Raw genomic sequence first — 20,075 nt, forward strand, 5'->3', positions numbered from 1 at the left:
AGCCCCGTAGAGAGCCCCAGGAGGCTCCCAGAGTCCCCGGGAGCCCCGTAGAGAGCCCAAGGAGGCTCCCAGAGTCCCCGGGAGCCCCGTAGAGAGCCCCAGGAGGCTCCCAGAATGCCCTGGGGCACTGTAGAGCGCCCCAGGAGGCTCCCAGAGTCCCCTGGAGCCCTGTAGAGCGCCCCAGGAGGCTCCCAGAATGCCCTGGGGCACTGTAGAGAGCACCAGGAGGCTCCCAGAATGCCCTGGGGCACTGTAGAGAGCCCCAGGAGGCTCCCAGAATGCCCTGGGGCAATGTAGAGAGCCCCAGGAGGCTCCCAGAGTCCCCGGGAGCCCCGTAGAGAGCCCCAGGAGGCTCCCAGAATGCCCTGGGGCACTGTAGAGAGCACCAGGAGGCTCCCAGAATGCCCTGGGGCACTGTAGAGAGCCCCAGGAGGCTCCCAGAGTCCCCGGGAGCCCCGTAGAGAGCCCCAGGAGGCTCCCAGAGTCCCCGGGAGCCCCGTAGAGAGCCCCAGGAGGCTCCCAGAGTCCCCGGGAGCCCCGTAGAGAGCCCCAGGAGGATCCCAGAATGCCCTGGGGCACTGTAGAGAGCCCCAGGAGGCTCCCAGAGTCCCCGGGAGCCCCGTAGAGACCCCCAGGAGGCTCCCAGAATGCCCTGGGGCACTGTAGAGAGCAGCAGGAGGCTCCCAGAATGCCCTGGGGCACTGTAGAGAGCCCCAGGAGCCTCCCAGAGTCCCCGGGAACCCTGTAGAAAGCCCCAGGAGGCTCCCAGAGTCCCCGGGAGCCCTGTAGAGAGCCCCAGGAGGCTCCCAGAATGCCCTGGGGCACTGTAGAGAGCCCCAGGAGGCTCCCAGAGTCCCAGGGAGCCCTGTAGAGAGCCCCAGGAGGCTCCCAGAATGCCCTGGGGCACTTTAGAGAGCTCCAGGAGGCTCCCAGAGTCCCCGGGAGCCCCGTAGAGAGCCCCAGGAGGCTCCCAGAATGCCCTGGGGCACTGTAGAGCGCCCGAGGAGCCTCACAGAGTCCCCGGGAGCCCCGTAGAGAGCCCCAGGAGGCTCCCAGAGTCCCCGGGAGCCCTGTAGAGAGCCCCAGGAGGCTCCCAGAATCCCCTGGAACCCTGTAGAGAGTCCCAGGAGGCTCCCAGAATCCCCTGGGGCACTGTAGAGAGCCCCACGGTCCTCCCTGAATCCCCTGGAGCCCTGTAGAAAGCCCCAGGAGCCTCCCAGAGTCCCCTGGAGCGCTGTCTGAGGAGCGTGGAAGAGACTCAGGTGCTCTCACACCCATCACGCATAGTGGGCTGGAAGTAACCTTTTAATTGGGTTGCAGCCTTCCTTCTGCTCCAGGGCCTCCAGGGTCTTCGGGGGCCGTGGGAGGAGAAGGGTGTAAACAAATGTCCGTGGGTTGTGAAACACTTCGTTGGCCCATTCCACTATTCCTGGTGTGTCCCTGGTTTTGAACATTCTGTCCATCAGCTATGGTTTCATGGTCCTCTGGACCTCCAGGGAGCAGCAGGAGCCCTGTGAGGTCCCTGTGGGTGCTGGCATCACGGGGCAGCATCGTCCTTCATCAGCTGTGTGGTCTCCACGTCGATGTCCTCAGGAGCTTCTGACTTGGCGGGGTGGTAGATGGCCCCCATGGACTGGAAGGAGGTCGCTGAGGAGCTGTGGTGGCCTGGGGACTGGTGGGCTGTGGGGTGGAAGGGACAATGGGATTGTCGCTGGGCTTCAGCTGATCCCTCTCCCCATGGGAGCTGGGGTAGTTTGTGCTGGGACCGTGAGTTGGGGACACGTGTGGGGATGGGATTGTCACCTCCAGGCTGAGCTGCTGCCATGAACCTCCTCTGCAGGTTGAGCCATAACAGGACCCCACTCAGCACCATCACCAGTGCCACCAGCGCTACCAGCACCGAGCAAGATGAAGAAGAACCTGGGGTTGGGAGGAGAAAGGACTTGGGATCTCATCTCCTGGAGTGACCCCAGAGGCTCTGCAGGAGATGATTTGGTCTCCAAGACTTAGAGACGGGAAGGATAAGTGATGGAATGGTGGGGTTGGAGGAACTTTCCATGCTCCTGCTGCTCATAAATCCACCTCAGCTATCCAATGTGATGTCTTCTTTTGGTTTTGAGGTCCTACAGCCCACACAGACGATCCTCCATCCATCAAGGCTGTCCCAGCTCTACTACAACCTATCTGAGTTGGCCTGGGGTGACTTCCAGAGCACCCATGGCCTCCAAGACTTAGAAATAAGAGGGATGAGTGTGTTTGGGGTGGAGAAACCATCTCTGATGCTCTCAAGGGTGATGGAAAGCGAGGTGCTTCCTCTTGAGAGGGCCCTCAGGAGCTCTCTGGCATGAGCATCCACCGCCTTTACCTTCGGGATCCCATCTCCACCCAGGACCAGAGCAAGAAACCCAACACTGAACATGGTCTGGTGGCTCGTGTCCATCTACCAGTGTTGGAGTTGGCCTTTCCTTAAGACCTATTACCCTGGGTGATGGGATGGTGGGGTTGGAGGAGCTTTCCATGCTCCTGCTGCTTATAGACCCACCTGTGTGATGTCCCACTTTGGGTTTGAGGTCCTACAGCCCACACAGACCTAGTGTTGGCCCTCCTCCATCCTTCAAATCTCTCACAGCTCTACCACAACCTGAGTTGGCCTGGGATGACTTCCAGAGGGCCCATGGCCTCCAAGATTTATAGAGAGGAGGGATGTGCGTGTTTTGGGGTGGAGAAACAATCTCTGATGCTCCCAAGGCTGATGGAAAACGAGGTGCTTCCCCTTGGCAGGGCCCTCAGGAGCTCAATGAGCATCCACGACCTTCACCGATTCTTCTCACCTTGGCACCATTCCCCAAGCCCAGCGTGGGCACCACAGGACCCCACCACTCACCTTTGGGCTTCATGCACACCACGCCGGCCACTGAGCCCTGCTCGCACAGCCCTGGCCCCATCCCACTCTGCTGGCACTCCAGGAGCAAGGACTCTGTCCCGTGGCAGCTCAACCCCTCCAACAAAGTCCTCCCATCCTGGTGGGCTCCAACGGGTGCCGCCAGGGCTTGCCCACAGCCCAGCTGCTTGCAGACCACGCCGGCTTCCAGCAAGCTCCAGCCATTGCTGCAGACCCCATGCCAGGTCCCATTGTAGAGCACCTCCACCTGCCCCGCGCAGGGACCAGGACCGTCCTTCACCCGGACCTGCAAGGGGTTCGTGCCTGCGAGGAAGGACACAAGGGGGTGAGGTGGCACCTCCAAAGCCCACATGAAGATGAGGATGGGCATGCAAGGTGCACACATGTGCAAGGATGGGCATGGAACACCATGTGCCACCTCCACCTGCAGCTCCTTTGCAAGGTCATGGTCATCACCGATGTCCCACCAGCCCTTCTCACCACCCACACCTGGATCGACCCCTTTGTTGAGGTCCAAGCTTCTCCCCATGACCACCTGAGCACACGACTGCCGCGTCCTCCTCATGGTTGCAGTTATGGAGGCCCCAGCCACCCAAGTTGCACTGGGAGAAGGTGGTCTCTGTCCCGGTGCACTCCACCTCGTCCAACCAGATGGGGTCTGACCCTTGCCCAAAGTGAGCTTGGCCAGGGGCCACCACAGCCATGCCACAGTCCAGCTGCCTGCAGACCACCTTGGCATCCTTCAGATCCCAGCTGTCATCGCAGATGGTTCCCCACTCATGGTCGTGAAGCACCTCCACCCTCCCGGCACAGCGGTTGGGGCCGTTGGCCAAGCGGATCTGTATCTCCTCTGTGATGTTGGCACCTGCCAGGAGAAACCCAGTTGGACAAGGAGAACAAAGGTCCCTAAACCAGACGCCAGCGTGAATATCCGGAGTTCTTCTGGTCCCACCTAGGGGTGCAACCCCCAACCCTTCCAGAGGAGCATGGCCAGGGGAATGGACTTCAGTTCCACCTTCACACCCTAAAGTGGTGGTGAGTCCTCCATGTGGACCAGGCTATGGAGTCCAGGCTCAGATTTGGGGTCTCCTTGAGACAGAGCTTGGCTCTCAGTGCCACGAGGATGTGGGTGGAGGTGGCAATGAGTTGGTGGGTGTGGACGGGGTGGGAACGTCTTGCTGAAGTGAGGGGAAGCCTGGCCAAAAAGAGTCTACAACCCCAACGCCAACGCCTTTCCAGGATGAGTATCACCCCAGGTGCGGGACAGAAGCATGAATTCTGGTGAAGACCTCCGAGTTCATGCAGTCCAACCTTCAGCCCAGTCCCACCGTGGAAAGTTTTGGGTTGGAAAGGACCTTAAAGGTCATCCAGATCCAACCTCCAATCATGGGTAGGGACATCTTCATAGAATCACAGAACCATTGAGGTCGGAGAAGACCTCCAAGCTCATCCAGCCCAACCCCACCATGCCCTCTAAACCATGTCCCCAAGTGCCACCTCTACATGTTCTTTGAAGCCCTCCAGGGATGGAGAATCCACCACCTCTCTGGGCAACCCTTTCCATGAAGGAACATTCTCCAATATCTAACCTAAACCTCCTCTGGTGCAATTTGAGGCTGTAGACCCTCCTGCCCCACCCTGGATACCCTGTAATGGAGGATGGGACCTACCTGAGCACACCACACCAGCGTCTTCTTCATGGTTGCAGTTGCTTTCTCCCCAGGGACGGGCTTGGCACTGGCTGAGGTTGTCCTCGTCGCCAGTGCAGCTCAGATCATCCAACCAGATGTGCCCAGTCCCCTGCCCAAAGCGAGCCCGGCCGGATGCTGCAGTGGCCTGACCACAGCCCAGCTGCCTGCACACCACCGCCGCATCAAGCAGGTCCCAGTTGTCATCACAGATTGTCCCCCACTCCCCGGCGTGGAGAACTTCCACCCTGCCAGCACAACGGCTTGGTCCATTGGCCAGGCGGACCTCTGCCACCTCTGTCCTGGTTGGATCTGTGGGCAGAGAAGCAGGTGATGCAGCATGGAGGACCACATGGGTAAGGAGTGTTCAGCCAAGGTGCAACCTAGGGGAGATGCTCAACCGTGGTGGGATGGGAGGAGAGGTCCTGGCTTAAGCCCTGCCTGCAGGCATGGCCCTTGGGGCTCCATAAGCATCACCAGACACCTACGTTTGTCCTCCAGACTGAGAAGTACAGGCAGGAATGGCCCTTGGAGCTTCATAAGCACCACCAGAACCTGTTTGACCTCCAGACTGAGAGGTGCAGGTCACCATGTCTCTTGGGGCTTCATAAGCTTCTATGTTTGGCCATCAGGCATCTATGTTTCATAGACTCGTGGAGTGATTTGGGTTGGAAGAGACCTCAAACCCCACCCAGTTCCACCCCATGCCATGGGCAAGGACACTTCCCACTGGATCAGGTTACTCAAGGCTTCATCCAACATGGCCTTGAACATCTCTAGGGATGGGAGAAGCAGAAGAGAGGGCTTTTTCTAAGGCGGGGAAACATCTCCAAGCTGGATGCTTTGGGACCATGCAGGACTAAGCCTCACCTGAGCAGACAGCGCTGGCGTCTTCTTCATGGCTGCAGCTGGTTCCCCACCGCCTCGCCCGACACTCCTCGAGGGTGTTCTCTGTGCCTTGGCAAGCCACCCTGTCCAGCCAGATAGGGTCCATCCCTCTCCCAAAGAAAGCTTCTGCTGGCGCTGCCATGGCCCGGCCGCAGCCCAGCTGTCTGCAAACCACCTCGGCGTCGTTCAGGTCCCAGCTGTCATCGCACACCGTCCCCCACTCCTGGTTGTGGAAGATCTCCACCCTCCCAGCGCAGCGATGAGAGCCACCCACCAGCCGGACGGTCGATTTGTTAGTTGTGGCATCACCTGGAGATGATGCAGAACCATCACGGTGGGTTGTGGTGTTGGTGCCAACACCCAGGTTTGGGGCTTTAGGGGCTCCCTACCCCAAGAAGGGCTTCCTGCTTCAAGAAAAGATGACCAACCTGCTGCAGCATCACTCCGGGATGCAGGATGGACCTGTAGGACCTCCTATTGCGGGAGCAGGACCTACCTGAGCACACCACGCCTGCGTCTTCTCGATGGTTGCAGTTGTTCTCTCCCCAGGGACGGGCTTGGCACTGGCTGAGGTTGTCCTCATTCCCGGTGCAGCTCAGATCATCCAACCAGATACGTCCCATGCCCTGCCCGAAGCGAGCCTGGCCGGGCGCTGCGGTGGCCCTGCCACAGCCCAGCTGCCTGCACACCACTGCCGCATCGAGAAGGTTCCAGTTGTCATCACAGATTGTCCCCCACTGCCCGGCGTGGAGAACTTCCACCCTCCCAGCGCAGCGGTGCATCCCATTCACCAGCCGCAGCTCGGCCAAGTCGGAGTTGCTTCCTATTTTGGAGAAGGAAATGTGTGAGAACATGGCTGGAGAACATCCTTGGACCATCTCTACCTCCATCACCCCATAAGCCTCCATGAAGGTGGCCAAATTCTGCTGCCCTACCATGGAGATGAAACCCTTGGTGTGATGCCTGGCTGCCCCAAGGTCACCAAGTCACTGATGATTTGGGGTTGGAAGGCATCTAAAAGCCCTTCCAGTCCAACTTGTCTTCCATGCGCAGGGAGACCTTCCGCTGAATCAGGTTCTCAAAGACCCAACTGGACTTTGAGTACTTCCAACGATGAGGCATATGAAGCTTCCAGACTCATAGGATGGTTTGGGTTGGAAGGGACCTCAAAGCCCATCCAATTCAAACCACCCTGCCATGGGCAAAGACACCTCCCATCGGATCAGATTCTCAAAGCCCTATCCAACCTGGTCTTGGACATCTCCGAGATGATCAAGACCTCCTCCCTAGCTTTCCTTTTTTTCTGTATGGAGAACTGCTCTGAGGTCCTTCAGGTCCCGCCTGTTGTGGCAGACCATCCCCCCACTGCTGACTGTGAAAGACCTCCACCCTCCCAGTGAAGCGATGGGACCCGTTCACCAGCTGCCAGGACTTCAAGCTCCTCAGATCCAAATCTACAAACAGAAAGAGAGGACAGTCAATCCTGGCCAGATAGGCCTGGCTGTCTAGTGATGGACCTTCCATTGGAGGAGCCTTGAATGGAGGCCACCAGCACAAGAGTGCAGAGATGGGATGGGAGGGAATGGGTTTGGATTGAAAGAGGGAAGATTGAGATGAGATCTTAGGAAGAAGTGTTCTCCTCTGAGGGTGGGGTGGCTCAGGCTGACCAGGGAAGTGGCGGCTGCCCCAACCATGGAGGTGTTCAAGGCCAGGTTGGATGGGGCTTGGAGCAACCGGATCCAGTGGGAGGTGTCCCTGCCCATGGCACAGGGTTGGAACTGGATGGGCTTTGAGATCCTTTCCAATCCAACCCGTTCCGTGATTCCATGCAGAACTTGTGCTGCACCCTGCAGGTACACACGGACAACTCTTGGCACAACCCTGCTCAGACCATGCACAGTGGGTTGTGAAGTTGGCCAAGGTCCCAAGGAGTTCCCATGACGTGAGGATACTCATGAGGACGTCAGACATGGAGACACCAAGCAAGGAAGACATTGGTGAAGAGAAGGGTCTCCCTGAGGAGTAGAGGCTGTGCGGCAACAACGCTTGTGTGCCTGAGCTCTTTGTGTGTGGTGGAAACCCCACATCTTCCAGGCTTTGGGGTTTCCAACACTTTGCATGATGGAAGCTATGGATTGGTAGACCTCAAAATGGAAAACACCACCTGCTCGCTGGTGGAACTGCAGTAGCAAAGGGGTTTTGAGCCAAGGCAAAGAGCTGGATGGGTGAATATGTTCTGACTGCGTTGTCTTCATGGAGAAGGACTCACCATCTGCAGCCCCAGAGCATGAGACACCCGCGTGCCCTTTGGACTTGCAGCTCTCAGCACCCCAGAGCTTGACCTTGCACTCAAAGAGCGACACCTCTGTCCCGCTGCACTCCACGGCATCCACCCAGATGAGGCCATCTCCTGTCCCGGACCAGGTAGACTCCACGGCTGAGCGCGCCGCCCCGCAGCCCAACTGCCGACACACAACGTGGGCTTCAGCCAGGTCCCAGCCGTCAGTGCAGATGCCACCCCAGCGCTGGTCGTGAAAGACTTCAAGTGTCCCGGAGCACGGGTCTGAGTTGTTCACCAGGCGGAGGCTTGTGAGGTCAGAAATGCCGGATCCTACGACATCAGAGAGAAGAGGTAACATTAATCAGATACCTTCTGCCCTGTGAAACCTCCAGCTACCATCCATGGGTGTAGACAAGGCTCTGAGCAGCCTTGAGGGTCAAAGATGCTCTTCTAGCAACACCTTGGAGGTCAAGGATGCTCTTAGACTCATGGAATCGTGGAATCAATGAGGTTGGAGAAGATCCTCTAAGCTCATTCAGTCCAACCGTGGACTAAATGTGGCAACTAAACCACGTCCCCAAGTGCCACCTCTACGTGTTCTTTGAACACCTTCAGGGACAGAAACTCCACCACTGTCCTGGGCAGCTTCGTCAGTGCTTGCCAACCCTTTCCATGAAGGAATATTTCCCAATATCCAACCTAAACCTCCCTTGGTGCAACTTGAGTCCATTTCCTCTCATCCTATCCCTTGTTCCTTGGGAGAAGATCCCAGCACCCACCATTTCTTCCCAAGATCTCATCCCAACCTCCCCTCTTTCACCTCAAAAGCATTCTCCTTGTCCTATCCCTGCACTCTCTGATCAAGAGGCCCTCCCCAGCTTCCCTGGAGCCCCTTTCCATACGGGAATCTGTTCTAAGGTCTCCATGGAGCCTTCTCTTCTCCAGGCTGAATGACTCCCATTCTCCCACCGTCCTTATATGAGACGTCCTCCAGCCCTTGGATCACAGAATCATAGAACGGTTTGAGTTGGAAGGGATGTTAAAGATCATCTAATTCCAATGCCCCTGCCATGGGCAGGGACACCTCCCACCAAGATCCTGGCCCACGTGGCCAGCTTTGATGGGAGAAGACCTCTTCATGCATGTGGTTGCCCACTTCCACCAGGATGGACGACAAAGGGCTGATCTCCAAGCAAAGGATCTCCAGGCTACCTTCAAACTCTTCCAGCATCTCAAGCCTTTGCACCCCAAGGGAAAGCAGAGCCAAACTCAATCTCAAGGACCATGGTATGGTCCAGAGGACATGTGGTTCTTACCAGAGCACACCACGCCAGCATCTTCTCCGTGCTTGCATCCATGGATGCCCCAACCCTTGGCTTTGCATTCGGAGAGGGCAGGCTCTGTCCCCGTGCAGCGTACGTCATCCAACCAGATGGGACCTTCTCCCTGCCCGAAGTGTGCCTGCCGCGGCGCCGTAATCACCACCCCACAGTCCAGCTGCCGGCACACCACGGCGGCATCAATGAAATCCCAGCTGTCATCGCACACCGTCCCCCATTTCTCGTTGTGGAACACCTCCACCCTCCCTGCGCAGCGCCCAGGGCCTCCAACCAGCCGCACTGGATCAAACCTGGAAGCATCTGAACCTGCAAAGAGGTGGGGAGATGTTCAGAGCATCCAAATGTGCTGTGGGAAGAGGAAGGACCTTGTGGTTCAGCGCCGCTGGACCGACAACGTCTCATTCTCACCCCATGGAGGCACTTCTCAAGGGGGTTGGAAGCACTTGGGATGAAGCTGGCACCTTGCTTGCAGATGGGATGGTGGGAATGACTGGTGCACCCCAACCCATCATTGATGCTGGGGTGGAACCCACCTGAGCACACGGCACTGGCGTGCTTGCCGTGGCTGCAGCTGCTCTCTCCCCACGGGCTGGTCTGGCATTTCCTAAGGGTCTCCTCCGTCCCCTGGCAGTTCACGTCATCCAACCAGACTTGCGGAGGTCCAACGCCAAAGTCCGCCCCTTCTGATGCCGGCAGCGCTGTCCCACAGACCAGCTGCCGGCACACGACCTCAGCATCCCGCATATCCCAGCTGTGGTCGCAGACACCTCCCCACTGATCGTGGTAGAACACCTCAACTCGGCCAGCGCAGCGGTGGGAACCGTTCACCAGACGAAGAGGAGCCGGCTCAGGAATGAGTGCGTCTGCAAACACCCGACACATCATTAATGTCATTTCTCACCGCGATTATCCTCTTCCAATTTAAAGCAATAAGGAGGAGAGGACAGGAGAGTTCCTATCACCACAAGGGACACCCAACACCTGCTGGTGTTGACCCCAGCCTCGCTTGGGGGCATGCCACCACCATCCCAACATCCAACCCTGTCCTTGTTGGAGCTCACCTGAGCAAACCACACCAGCGTCTTCCCCGTGGTAGCAGTTATTGATGCCCCACGGGCGGGCATGGCAGGTGGACAACATGTTCTCCTTCCCCGTGCAGTTCACCTCATCCATCCAGATGATGTTGTCCCCGCGCCCAAACTGAGCCCTTCCTGGAGCTGACAGTGCTCGCCCGCAGTCCAGCTGCCGGCAGACAACCTCGGCGTCCAGCAGATCCCAGTTGTCATCGCACACCGTCCCCCACCGCTTGTTGTGGAAGATCTCAACCCTACCAGCGCAGCGGCTGTTGAAGTTCACCAGCCGGATCTGGTCACCCTCCGAATTATCTAACAGAGGGAAAAATGGAGAAAGGAGCAGCGCACTGAGTCCTCCAGGCGAGCAAACCAGACCTGGCACCTTCTGAGGTCAACAAATGTGGCACCAAGCTCATCTGATGCCTGTAAAAAGGAGCTGCTGGTCTCCAGCACCTCCTGGTAGAGAGACAAGGAGCTGCAAGACGCCCCATGACCTCATCCCTGTAAGGATGGGGAGGCCCTGGCCCAGGTTGCCCAGAGAAGTGGTGGCTACCTCATCGCTGGAGGTGTTGAAGACCAGCTTGCATGGGGCTTGGAACAACCTGATCCGGTGGGAAGTGTCCCTGTCCATGCAGGGGGTTTGAACTGGATGGAGTTTGAGGCCCCTTCCAACCAAAACCATTCCATCATTCTATGACACCTTCATGAAAGAGGGATTCCTGTGGGATCCAGCATGGTCATTCCCACCATGGAGATGCTCAGGGGTTTCCACTTGGGCTGAAAATGAGCCAGGGACCATGGGAGAAGCAGCAGTGATGGGATCTCCTTCGCATCCTTTGCCCTCATTCCCACCATTACGATCAAGGGAACCATCACCCTCTTGGGCCACTGCTGGAGAAAAGGGAACTCCAGGAGATGTTGCCCAGAAAAGTGGTAGCTGCTCCATCCCTGGAGGTGCTGAAGGCCAAGTTGGATGGGGCTTGGAGCAATCTGATCCAGTGGGAGGTGTCCCTGCCTTTGGCAGAGGGTGGAACTGGATGGGCTTTGAGGTCCCTTCCAACCCAAACCATTCCATCATGCCACCCACTGGCATCACCAACAACCCATCCAACACCTCAGACACCCCACGGTGGAAGCACCCATGAGGAGGACACATCATCTATGGATGCTTGCAGAGATGGAAAGCCAAGCTGATGGACCAAGACCCCCATTTCTCCCACCGCATCGCTCCCGCGGGCATTACCTGCACACACCACGCTGGCTTCTCCTCCGTGGTGACAAATGCCACTGCCACGGGGCTTCACCTTGCACATGGAAAGCGTGGTCTCAGTCCCCACGCAGCTCACGATGTTGGGCCACGTTTGACTGGGTCCATGGCCAAAGTGTGACCCACCAGGAGCTGCCAGCGCTCGCCCGCAGCCCAGCTGCCTGCAGGCCACACGAGCTTCAGCCAAGCCCCATCCCTCGTCGCACAAAGCAACCCAGGTGCCATCGTGGGTGACCTCCACTCGGCCGTTGCACCGGGTCGAACCGTTGGCCAGGCGGAGCTCGGTGGCCACCGACATCCCTGAAGCTGCCAAGGACAACGAAAGGGTGAGTCCAGCAGGAGAATCAACCTTGAGCATCCTCTACCCATCAGGAGCACCCAACCTACTGCCCGAGTGCCTGCAACGCGTAGTATCATCCTGAAAATAGGTTTTGAAGGGTGGCTTCACAAAGGGGCTTTGTTGCCCCTTATGGAACCTTCTTATGGAACCTTCTTATGGAACCTTGGAACCTTCTTATGGAACCTTGGAACCTTCTTATGGAACCTTCTTATGGAACCTTCTTATGGAACCATGGAACAGGTTGGGATGGAAGTGACCTAAGATCCAAGTGAGTTCAAACCTCCCTGCCATGGGCTGGACCACCTTCCACTGGATCAGGTTGCTCAAAGCTCATCCAGCCTGGCCTTGAACACCTCCAGGGATGGGACAGCCACTACTTCTTTGCAACCTGTTCCACCTCTCCTCAGATGTGAGGTTCTCCAACCCTTGGATCATCTCCGTGGCCTCCTCTGGACTCGCTCCAACAGCTCAATGTCTTCTCATGCTGAGGACTCTAGAACTGGATGCAGGGCTGCAGGTGGAGGTCTCATCCAAGCAGAGCAGAGGGGCAGAACCCCCTCCCTCTGGTCCCACTGATTCGGATGCCACCCAAGATATGGTTTCTGGGCTGCGAGTGCACTTTGCTGGTTCATCTGGAGCTTTTCCTCCCCCACCACCCCAGGACCTTCTCCTCAGGGCTGCTCCCAACCCATTCTCCATGGATCTATGTTCGGGATTGGATTGCCCCAGCCCTGGTGTAGGACTTTGCGTCATGGATGTCCTTCATGGTCAATAAGACACCTCCAGTGTCCTACCGCACCTCAATGGGTGACGGAGCACCACCACCACCACCACCATAGATGGTCTGTTCTCAGGACAACCTCCTCTCCCTGTCAGACACACAGATCCAAGGTTGGGAATCTGCTGAGATGTGTCCACCATTCCCTTGGATCCAGTGCTGCACAGGGGATGCTGTGGGTGCTGTGAAGGAGATGCTGTGGGTGCTGTGAAGGAGATGCTGTGGGTGCTGTGGAGGAGATGCTGTGGGTGCTGTGAAGGAAGGAGATGCTGTGGGTGCTGTGAAGGAAGGAGATGCTGTGGGTGCTGTGAAGGAAGGAGATGCTGTGGGTGCTGTGAAGGAGATGCTGTGGGTGCTGTGAAAGAGATGCTGTGGGTGCTGTGAAAGAGATGCTGTGGGTGCTGTGAAGGACGGAGATGCTGTGGGTGCTGTGAAGGACGGAGATGCTGTGGGTGCTGTGAAGGAGATGCTGTGGGTGCTGTGAAAGAGATGCTGTGGGTGCTGTGAAGGACGGAGATGCTGTGGGTGCTGTGAAGGAGATGCTGTGGGTGCTGTGAAAGAGATGCTGTGGGTGCTGTGAAGGACGGAGATGCTGTGGGTGCTGTGAAGGAAGGAGATGCTGTGGGTGCTGTGAAGGAGATGCTGTGGGTGCTGTGAAGGAAGGAGATGCTGTGGGTGCTGTGAAGGAAGGAGATGCTGTGGGTGCTGTGAAGGAGATGCTGTGGGTGCTGTGAAGGAAGGAGATGCTGTGGGTGCTGTGAAGGAGATGCTGTGGGTGCTGTGAAGGAGATGCTGTGGGTGCTGTGGAGGAGATGCTGTGGGTGCTGTGGAGGAGATGCTGTGGGTGCTGTGAAAGAGATGCTGTGGGTGCTGTAAAGGAAGGAGATGCTGTGGGTGCTGTGAAGGACGGAGATGCTGTGGGTGCTGTGAAAGAGATGCTGTGGGTGCTGTGAAGGAGATGCTGTGGGTGCTGTGAAAGAGATGCTGTGGGTGCTGTGAAGGAGATGCTGTGGGTGCTGTGAAGGAAGGAGATGCTGTGGGTGCTGTGAAGGAGATGCTGTGGGTGCTGTGAAAGAGATGCTGTGGGTGCTGTGAAGGAAGGAGATGCTGTGGGTGCTGTGAAGGAAGGAGATGCTGTGGGTGCTGTGAAGGACGGAGATGCTGTGGGTGCTGTGAAGGAGATGCTGTGGGTGCTGTGAAAGAGATGCTGTGGGTGCTGTGAAGGAAGGAGATGCTGTGGGTGCTGTGAAGGAGATGCTGTGGGTGCTGTGCAGGAGATGCTGTGGGTGCTGTGAAGGAAGGAGATGCTGTGGGTGCTGTGGAGGAGATGCTGTGGGTGCTGTGAAGGAAGGAGATGCTGTGGGTGCTGTGAAGGAAGGAGATGCTGTGGGTGCTGTGGAGGAGATGCTGTGGGTGCTGTGAAGGAAGGAGATGCTGTGGGTGCTGTGAAGGAGATGCTGTGGGTGCTGTGAAGGAAGGAGATGCTGTGGGTGCTGTGAAGGAGATGCTGTGGGTGCTGTGAAGGAGATGCTGTGGGTGCTGTGAAGGATGGAGATGCTGTGGGTGCTGTGAAGGAAGGAGATGCTGTGGGTGCTGTGAAAGAGATGCTGTGGGTGCTGTGAAGGAGATGCTGTGGGTGCTGTGAAGGAGATGCTGTGGGTGCTGTGAAAGAGATGCTGTGGGTGCTGTGAAGGAAGGAGATGCTGTGGGTGCTGTGAAGGAAGGAGATGCTGTGGGTGCTGTGAAGGAGATGCTGTGGGTGCTGTGAAGGAGATGCTGTGGGTGCTGTGAAGGAGATGCTGTGGGTGCTGTGAAGGAGAAGCTGTGGGTGCTGTGAAGGAAGGAGATGCTGTGGGTGCTGTGAAGGAAGGAGATGCTGTGGGTGCTGTGAAGGAAGGAGATGCTGTGGGTGCTGTGAAGGAAGGAGATGCTGTGGGTGCTGTGAAGGAGATGCTGTGGGTGCTGTGAAGGAAGGAGATGCTGTGGGTGCTGTGAAGGAGATGCTGTGGGTGCTGTGAAGGAGATGCTGTGGGTGCTGTGAAGGAGATGCTGTGGGTGCTGTGAAGGAGAATGCTGTGGGTGCTGTGAAGGAAGGAGATGCTGTGGGTGCTGTGAAGGAGATGCTGTGGGTGCTGTGAAGGAAGGAAATGCTGTGGGTGCTGTGAAGGAAGGAGATGCTGTGGGTGCTGTGAAGGAGATGCTGTGGGTGCTGTGAAGGAAGGAGATGCTGTGGGTGCTGTGAAGGAGATGCTGTGGGTGCTGTGGAGGAGATGCTGTGGGTGCTGTGAAGGAGATGCTGTGGGTGCTGTGAAGGAAGGAGATGCTGTGGGTGCTGTGAAGGAGATGCTGTGGGTGCTGTGAAGGAAGGAGATGCTGTGGGTGCTGTGAAGGAGATGCTGTGGGTGCTGTGAAGGAAGGAGATGCTGTGGGTGCTGTGAAGGAAGGAGATGCTGTGGGTGCTGTGAAGGAGATGCTGTGGGTGCTGTGAAGGTGATGCTGTGGGTGCTGTGAAGGAGATGCTGTGGGTGCTGTGAAGGAAGGAGATGCTGTGGGTGCTGTGAAGGAAGGAGATGCTGTGGGTGCTGTGAAGGAGATGCTGTGGGTGCTGTGAAGGAGATGCTGTGGGTGCTGTGAAGGAGATGCTGTGGGTGCTGTGAAGGAGATGCTGTGGGTGCTGTGAAGGAAGGAGATGCTGTGGGTGCTGTGAAGGAGATGCTGTGGGTGCTGTGAAGGAAGGAGATGCTGTGGGTGCTGTGAAGGAGATGCTGTGGGTGCTGTGAAGGAGATGCTGTGGGTGCTGTGAAGGAGGTAGATGCTGTGGGTGCTGTGAAGGAGATGCTGTGGGTGCTGTGAAGGAGATGCTGTGGGTGCTGTGAAGGAGATGCTGTGGGTGCTGTGAAGGAGATGCTGTGGGTGCTGTGAAGGAAGGAGATGCTGTGGGTGCTGTGAAGGAGATGCTGTGGGTGCTGTGAAGGAGATGCTGTGGGTGCTGTGAAGGAGATGCTGTGGGTGCTGTGAAGGAGATGCTGTGGGTGCTGTGAAGGAAGGAGATGCTGTGGGTGCTGTGAAGGAGGATGCTGTGGGTGCTGTGAAGGAGATGCTGTGGGTGCTGTGAAGGACGGAGATGCTGTGGGTGCTGTGAAGGAGATGCTGTGGGTGCTGTGAAGGAGATGCTGTGGGTGTTGTGAAGGAAGGAGATGCTGTGGGTGCTGTGAAGGAGATGCTGTGGGTGCTGTGAAGGAGATGCTGTGGGTGCTGTGAAGGAGATGCTGTGGGTGCTGTGAAGGATGGAGATGCTGTGGGTGCTGTGAAGGAGATGCTGTGGGTGCTGTGAAGGAGATGCTGTGGGTGCTGTGAAGGAAGGAGATGCTGTGGGTGCTGTGAAGGAAGGAGATGCTGTGGGTGCTGTGAAGGAGATGCTGTGGTTGCTGTGAAGGCGACGCTGTGGGCGCTGCAAGGGGATGCTGCAGACCAGCAGGCTTGAAGGAGATGCAAGATCCATCCCACGTCCCTTAGACCACCCCAGGAGTCTGAGGTCCCCCTCTGGCACCGCGCACTGCCTCACCTGAGCAGATCACCCCTGCGTCCTCGCCATGGAAGCAGTTGCTTCGCCCCCACATGCTGGCTGAGCACTTGAAGAGCGTGTCCTCCCTGCCGGTGCAGTTGACCTCATCCAACCAGATGGGATCGTGGCCCTTCCCGAAGTGAGCTTCACCGGTAGCCAACAGTGCTGTCCCACAGCCCAACTGCCGACAAACCACCGCCGCGTCCACCAGGTCCCAGCCGTCATCGCAGACTGTGCCCCACATGTGGTCGTGCAGCACTTCCACCCGCCCGGCACAGCGGTTGGGGCCGTTGAGCAGCTGGAGAGTGCCCAAAGCTTTGATGGTGGAGTCTACAGGTGAGGAACAGTTGGAGAACGATGGGACACCTCCACTAGGACAGCAGGAAGGGATGCAGGGGTGGTTGCACAGCTGGATTGCTGCCATCCTGGGCTACCTGAGCACTCAACGCTGGCGTCCTCCTTGTGCTGGCAATTGTGTTCCCCCAACGGCCGCGCTCGGCATTCTGAGAGGTTCTTTTCTTCCCCGGTGCAGTTGACCTCATCCAACCAGATCTCTCCCGTCCCTTCTCCGTACCGACCTCCTGGTGCCACCGACAGCAGCGTCCCACAGCCCAGCTGCCGGCACACAACCTGACCCTCAGGGGCACCCCAACCATCATCGCACACTGTTCCCCACGTCCCGTTGTGAAGCACCTCAACCCGCCCGGCGCAGCGGTCTGGGCCACCCTCCAGGCGAAGGAGCCACCCTTGGCTCTCGATGACGGCATCTGCAATGCCTGGAGGTGAAAGAGGAGCAGAGGTGAAACCCCGGTGGTGGATGGGGCTCAGCTATTCAGGTGTTTGAGGTGGCTTCTGCCATCAGGGATTCCAAAGGTGGTGTTGACCATGCCATACCTGCCTTGACATCTCAGACCATAGAACCATGGAATGGTTTGGGCTGGAAGGGACCTCAATGCCCATCCAGTTCTAACCCCCTGCCATGGGCAGAGACACCTCCCACTCTATCAGATTGCTCCAAGCCCCATCCAACATGGCCTTCAACACCTCCAGGGATGGGGCAGCCACCACATCTTTGGACAACCTCTCCCAGAGCTCCCTTTTCTCCAGGGATGATGACTCCCTTGATCTTAGCGCTGGGAATGAGGGCAAGGAATGGAAGAGGGATACCATTACTGATGCTTCTCCCATGGTCTCTGGCTCATTTTCAGCCCAAGCGGAACCCCCTGAACACGTCCATGGTGGCAATGGCCACGCTGGGTGTCATGGCAATCCTTGTGTCATGAAGGTGCCACAGAACGATGGAATGGTTTGGATTGGAAGAGACCTCAAAGCTCATACAGTCCCACCTCCCTACCATGGGTGGGGACACCTTCTGCTGGCTCAGAGTGCTGAAGGCCTCATCCAACCTGGCCTTGAACACTTCCAAGATGATCAAGAGCCCCTTCCCACTTTCCTGGAGCCCCTTTCCATACTGGAAGCTGCTCTAAGACCTCCCCAGAGCCTTCTCTAGGCTGAATAATCTCAAGTTTCTGACCCTGTCCTCCTACAGGAGGTGCTCCAGCCTTTGGATCATCTCTGTGACCTCCTCTGGACTTGCTCCAAGAGCTCCATGTCCTTCCTGTGCTGAGGACTCCAGAACTGGATGGAGGTCTCCAGGTGGGATCTCACCAGAGCGGAGCAGAGGGATAGAATCTCCTCCCTTCACCCTGCTGGTCCTACTCTTTTGGGTGGAGCCCAGGAGGTGGCTGACAAACCTTACAATGACCCTGGGCTTCTGTTTGCAGAGGGGTGACAGTTTGGGGGTCCATCTGTGTGGGGACGAGTGGAAAAGTTCTTGGAGAAAGGGGTCGTGGAGTGAGATGGTCACTGGTTCCCTTGGGTGCCACAAGAGCCCTAACGGAAGGGAGACAACGCATAAAGGAACCCTAACCTCAGGTTGAGAAGTCAACTGTGTCATCAGAGAGAAGGTCCAAGAGGGACCTGATTGCATTGTGTAAGTAAACTTTGTCACCATGGATAATGATTTCCAAAGAGCACAGGCATGGACATACGTGCAAGTCCAACCATCGGGACCAGGCTGGGAGAGATGGGGCTGTTCAGCCTGAAGAAGAGAAGGCTCCACTGAGACCTTGGAGCAGCTTCCAGTATGGAAAGGGGCTCCAGGAAAGCTGGGGAGGTGCTCTTGGTCATCTTGGAAGTATTCAAGACCAGCTCGGATAGGGCTTGGAGCAACCAGATCCAGTGGGAGGTATCTCTGCCCATAGCAGGCGGTTGCAACTGGGTGGGCTTTGAGGTTCCTTCCAACCCAAAGCATTCCATGATTCTACTGCACCTTCATGATACAGGGATTCTCATGGGACCCAGCACAGTCATTCCCACCATTATGGGGCAAAAAACATTAATTATGGGGCACGAGCCTCTAATCATGGGGCAAAAGCCTTTAATTATGGCCAAAACCACATGGGCAGAAGCTGACCTGCAACACATGGCTCTTGGAGTGCCACCAAGATACGTCACCTCCCAACTTCACATAAACCCCCTTTCTCTTCCCTCCAAAGCCACCACCAGCTTCCCCCATCCCAATTTCCCCCTCCCACCCCAACTCCTCTCCCCCCGGAGAAGCCCAGGACCCCTGCCTGGCTCTGTTGTCCTCCATGAAGCATTGGCTGACTAGGCTGGAGGAGCTATGGTGGCCAAAAGGCCACCCAGCACTTGGCCAAGGCCACTCACCCCAAAGGCACACCAGCAGGAGCAGGGTCTTCACGCTCATGGTCCCAGCATTGCCACTGGGGCGATTGGATGAAGGATGGAGATCACTTGACATCTCCAAATTCACAGCCTGGACGTGAGCTAGAGGTTGTATTCTCCTTGCGAGAGACGCCGCCCAAGTCCCATGTCCCAGTGGTGAAACTGGGATCGCTGCAGTGAGCCCTCCTCTTCCTCCACCCTGCTCCCCACTGGGAGGTCCGGCTCCTCTGAAGCTCTGCTAGGAGGTCACCCGCTGCCCCACACCATTGGTTTGCAAAACACTGAGCAGTTCCAGGAAAACCCAGAGTAAACAAAGCTCTCCCAACGCTCACGTCCTATCTCGTACGTGCCAACTGCCCTGGTGTGTCCTGCTAGAAGATATGGACATTGGACAAGTTAAATTGAGCCTTTGTGCCCCAAACTGGAACAATAGAGCTACGTTTTCTTCATTGGAGGGCATCTGGTTGGGCTTTGGGGTGCGAGAGAACATCAGCTGTGAGAGAATGGGTGGGCTTTGAGGTCCCTTCCAAGCCAAACCATTCCATGACTCTGTGACACCTTCAGTTCCAACCCCACTGCTATGCTCAGAGGCACCTCTTGTTGGATCAGGTTGCTCCAAGCCCCACCCAGCCTGGCCTTCAACACCTTCAAGATGATCCAGAGCCCTTCCCCAGCTTTCCTGGAGCCTCTCTGAGTACTGGAAGCTGCTCTAAGGTGTCCCCGGAGCCTTGTCTTCTCCAGGCTGGACAACCCCAGCTGTCCCAATGGAGAAAGGGGAACAAGTAGGGACCCACATTGCCCAGGAAGAACGTGGAGCTTTTGGAGTGAGTCCAGAGGAGGCCACAGAGATGATCCAGAGACTGGAGCACCTCCTGTATGAAGATGGACTGAGAGAGTTAAGGTGTTTCAGCCTGGAGAAGAGAGGGCTCCAGGGGGACTTTAGAGCAGCTTCCAGTCCATGGAATCATGGAATGGTTTGGGTTGGAAGGGACCTCAACCATCCAGTTGAGGTCAACTGGACCATCCAGTTCAACCTCTTGCCGTGGACACCTCCCACTGGATCAGGTTGCTCCAAGCCCCATCCAACCTGGCCTTGAACCATGTCTTGCTGTGCCCAAGGACTTTGTTCTCCTTCTTTGCAAGCAAAGAGGCCATCAGCCAAGAGGTTCAGAATGGAGCAGCCATCATGGTGACACTGTGAGCTG

At 57.1% G+C, this 20,075-nt stretch overlaps 1 protein-coding gene across 1 annotated transcript; it reads right to left on the minus strand.

The window, feature by feature from the left end:
• Positions 1-1,295: 1,295 nt before the first annotated feature.
• Positions 1,296-19,112, minus strand: LOC104066259 (deleted in malignant brain tumors 1 protein-like). Its single transcript, XM_054052313.1, has 15 exons — positions 18,853-19,112; positions 16,557-16,898; positions 16,123-16,452; positions 11,416-11,745; positions 10,161-10,484; positions 9,633-9,962; positions 9,076-9,405; positions 7,748-8,089; positions 5,975-6,301; positions 5,461-5,787; positions 4,573-4,902; positions 3,438-3,767; positions 2,885-3,205; positions 1,804-1,920; positions 1,296-1,680 (listed from the first exon to the last, which is right to left on the minus strand). Exons 1-15 carry the CDS (start codon positions 18,944-18,946, stop codon positions 1,538-1,540), a joined length of 4,317 nt encoding a protein of 1,438 aa, XP_053908288.1. The 5' UTR covers positions 18,947-19,112; the 3' UTR covers positions 1,296-1,537.
• Positions 19,113-20,075: the final 963 nt, after the last annotated feature.

This window comes from Cuculus canorus, chromosome 33 (assembly GCF_017976375.1).
Source record: "Cuculus canorus isolate bCucCan1 chromosome 33, bCucCan1.pri, whole genome shotgun sequence".
Taxonomy (NCBI): domain Eukaryota; kingdom Metazoa; phylum Chordata; class Aves; order Cuculiformes; family Cuculidae; genus Cuculus; species Cuculus canorus.

What these genes read in the sequence shown, in the direction of transcription:
- LOC104066259 (XM_054052313.1), bottom strand. Translation starts at nt 18,946, where the DNA reads ATGTCAAGTGATCTCCATCCTTCATCCAATCGCCCCAGTGGCAATGCT. An exon ending in CGCAGGGGTGATCTGCTCAG is followed by an intron (nt 11,746 to 16,122) that starts GTGAGGCAGTGC and finishes TGTCCTTGGCAG; the next exon opens with CTTCAGGGATGTCGGTGGCC. An exon ending in AGCCAGCGTGGTGTGTGCAG is followed by an intron (nt 10,485 to 11,415) that starts GTAATGCCCGCG and finishes TCCCTCTGTTAG; the next exon opens with ATAATTCGGAGGGTGACCAG.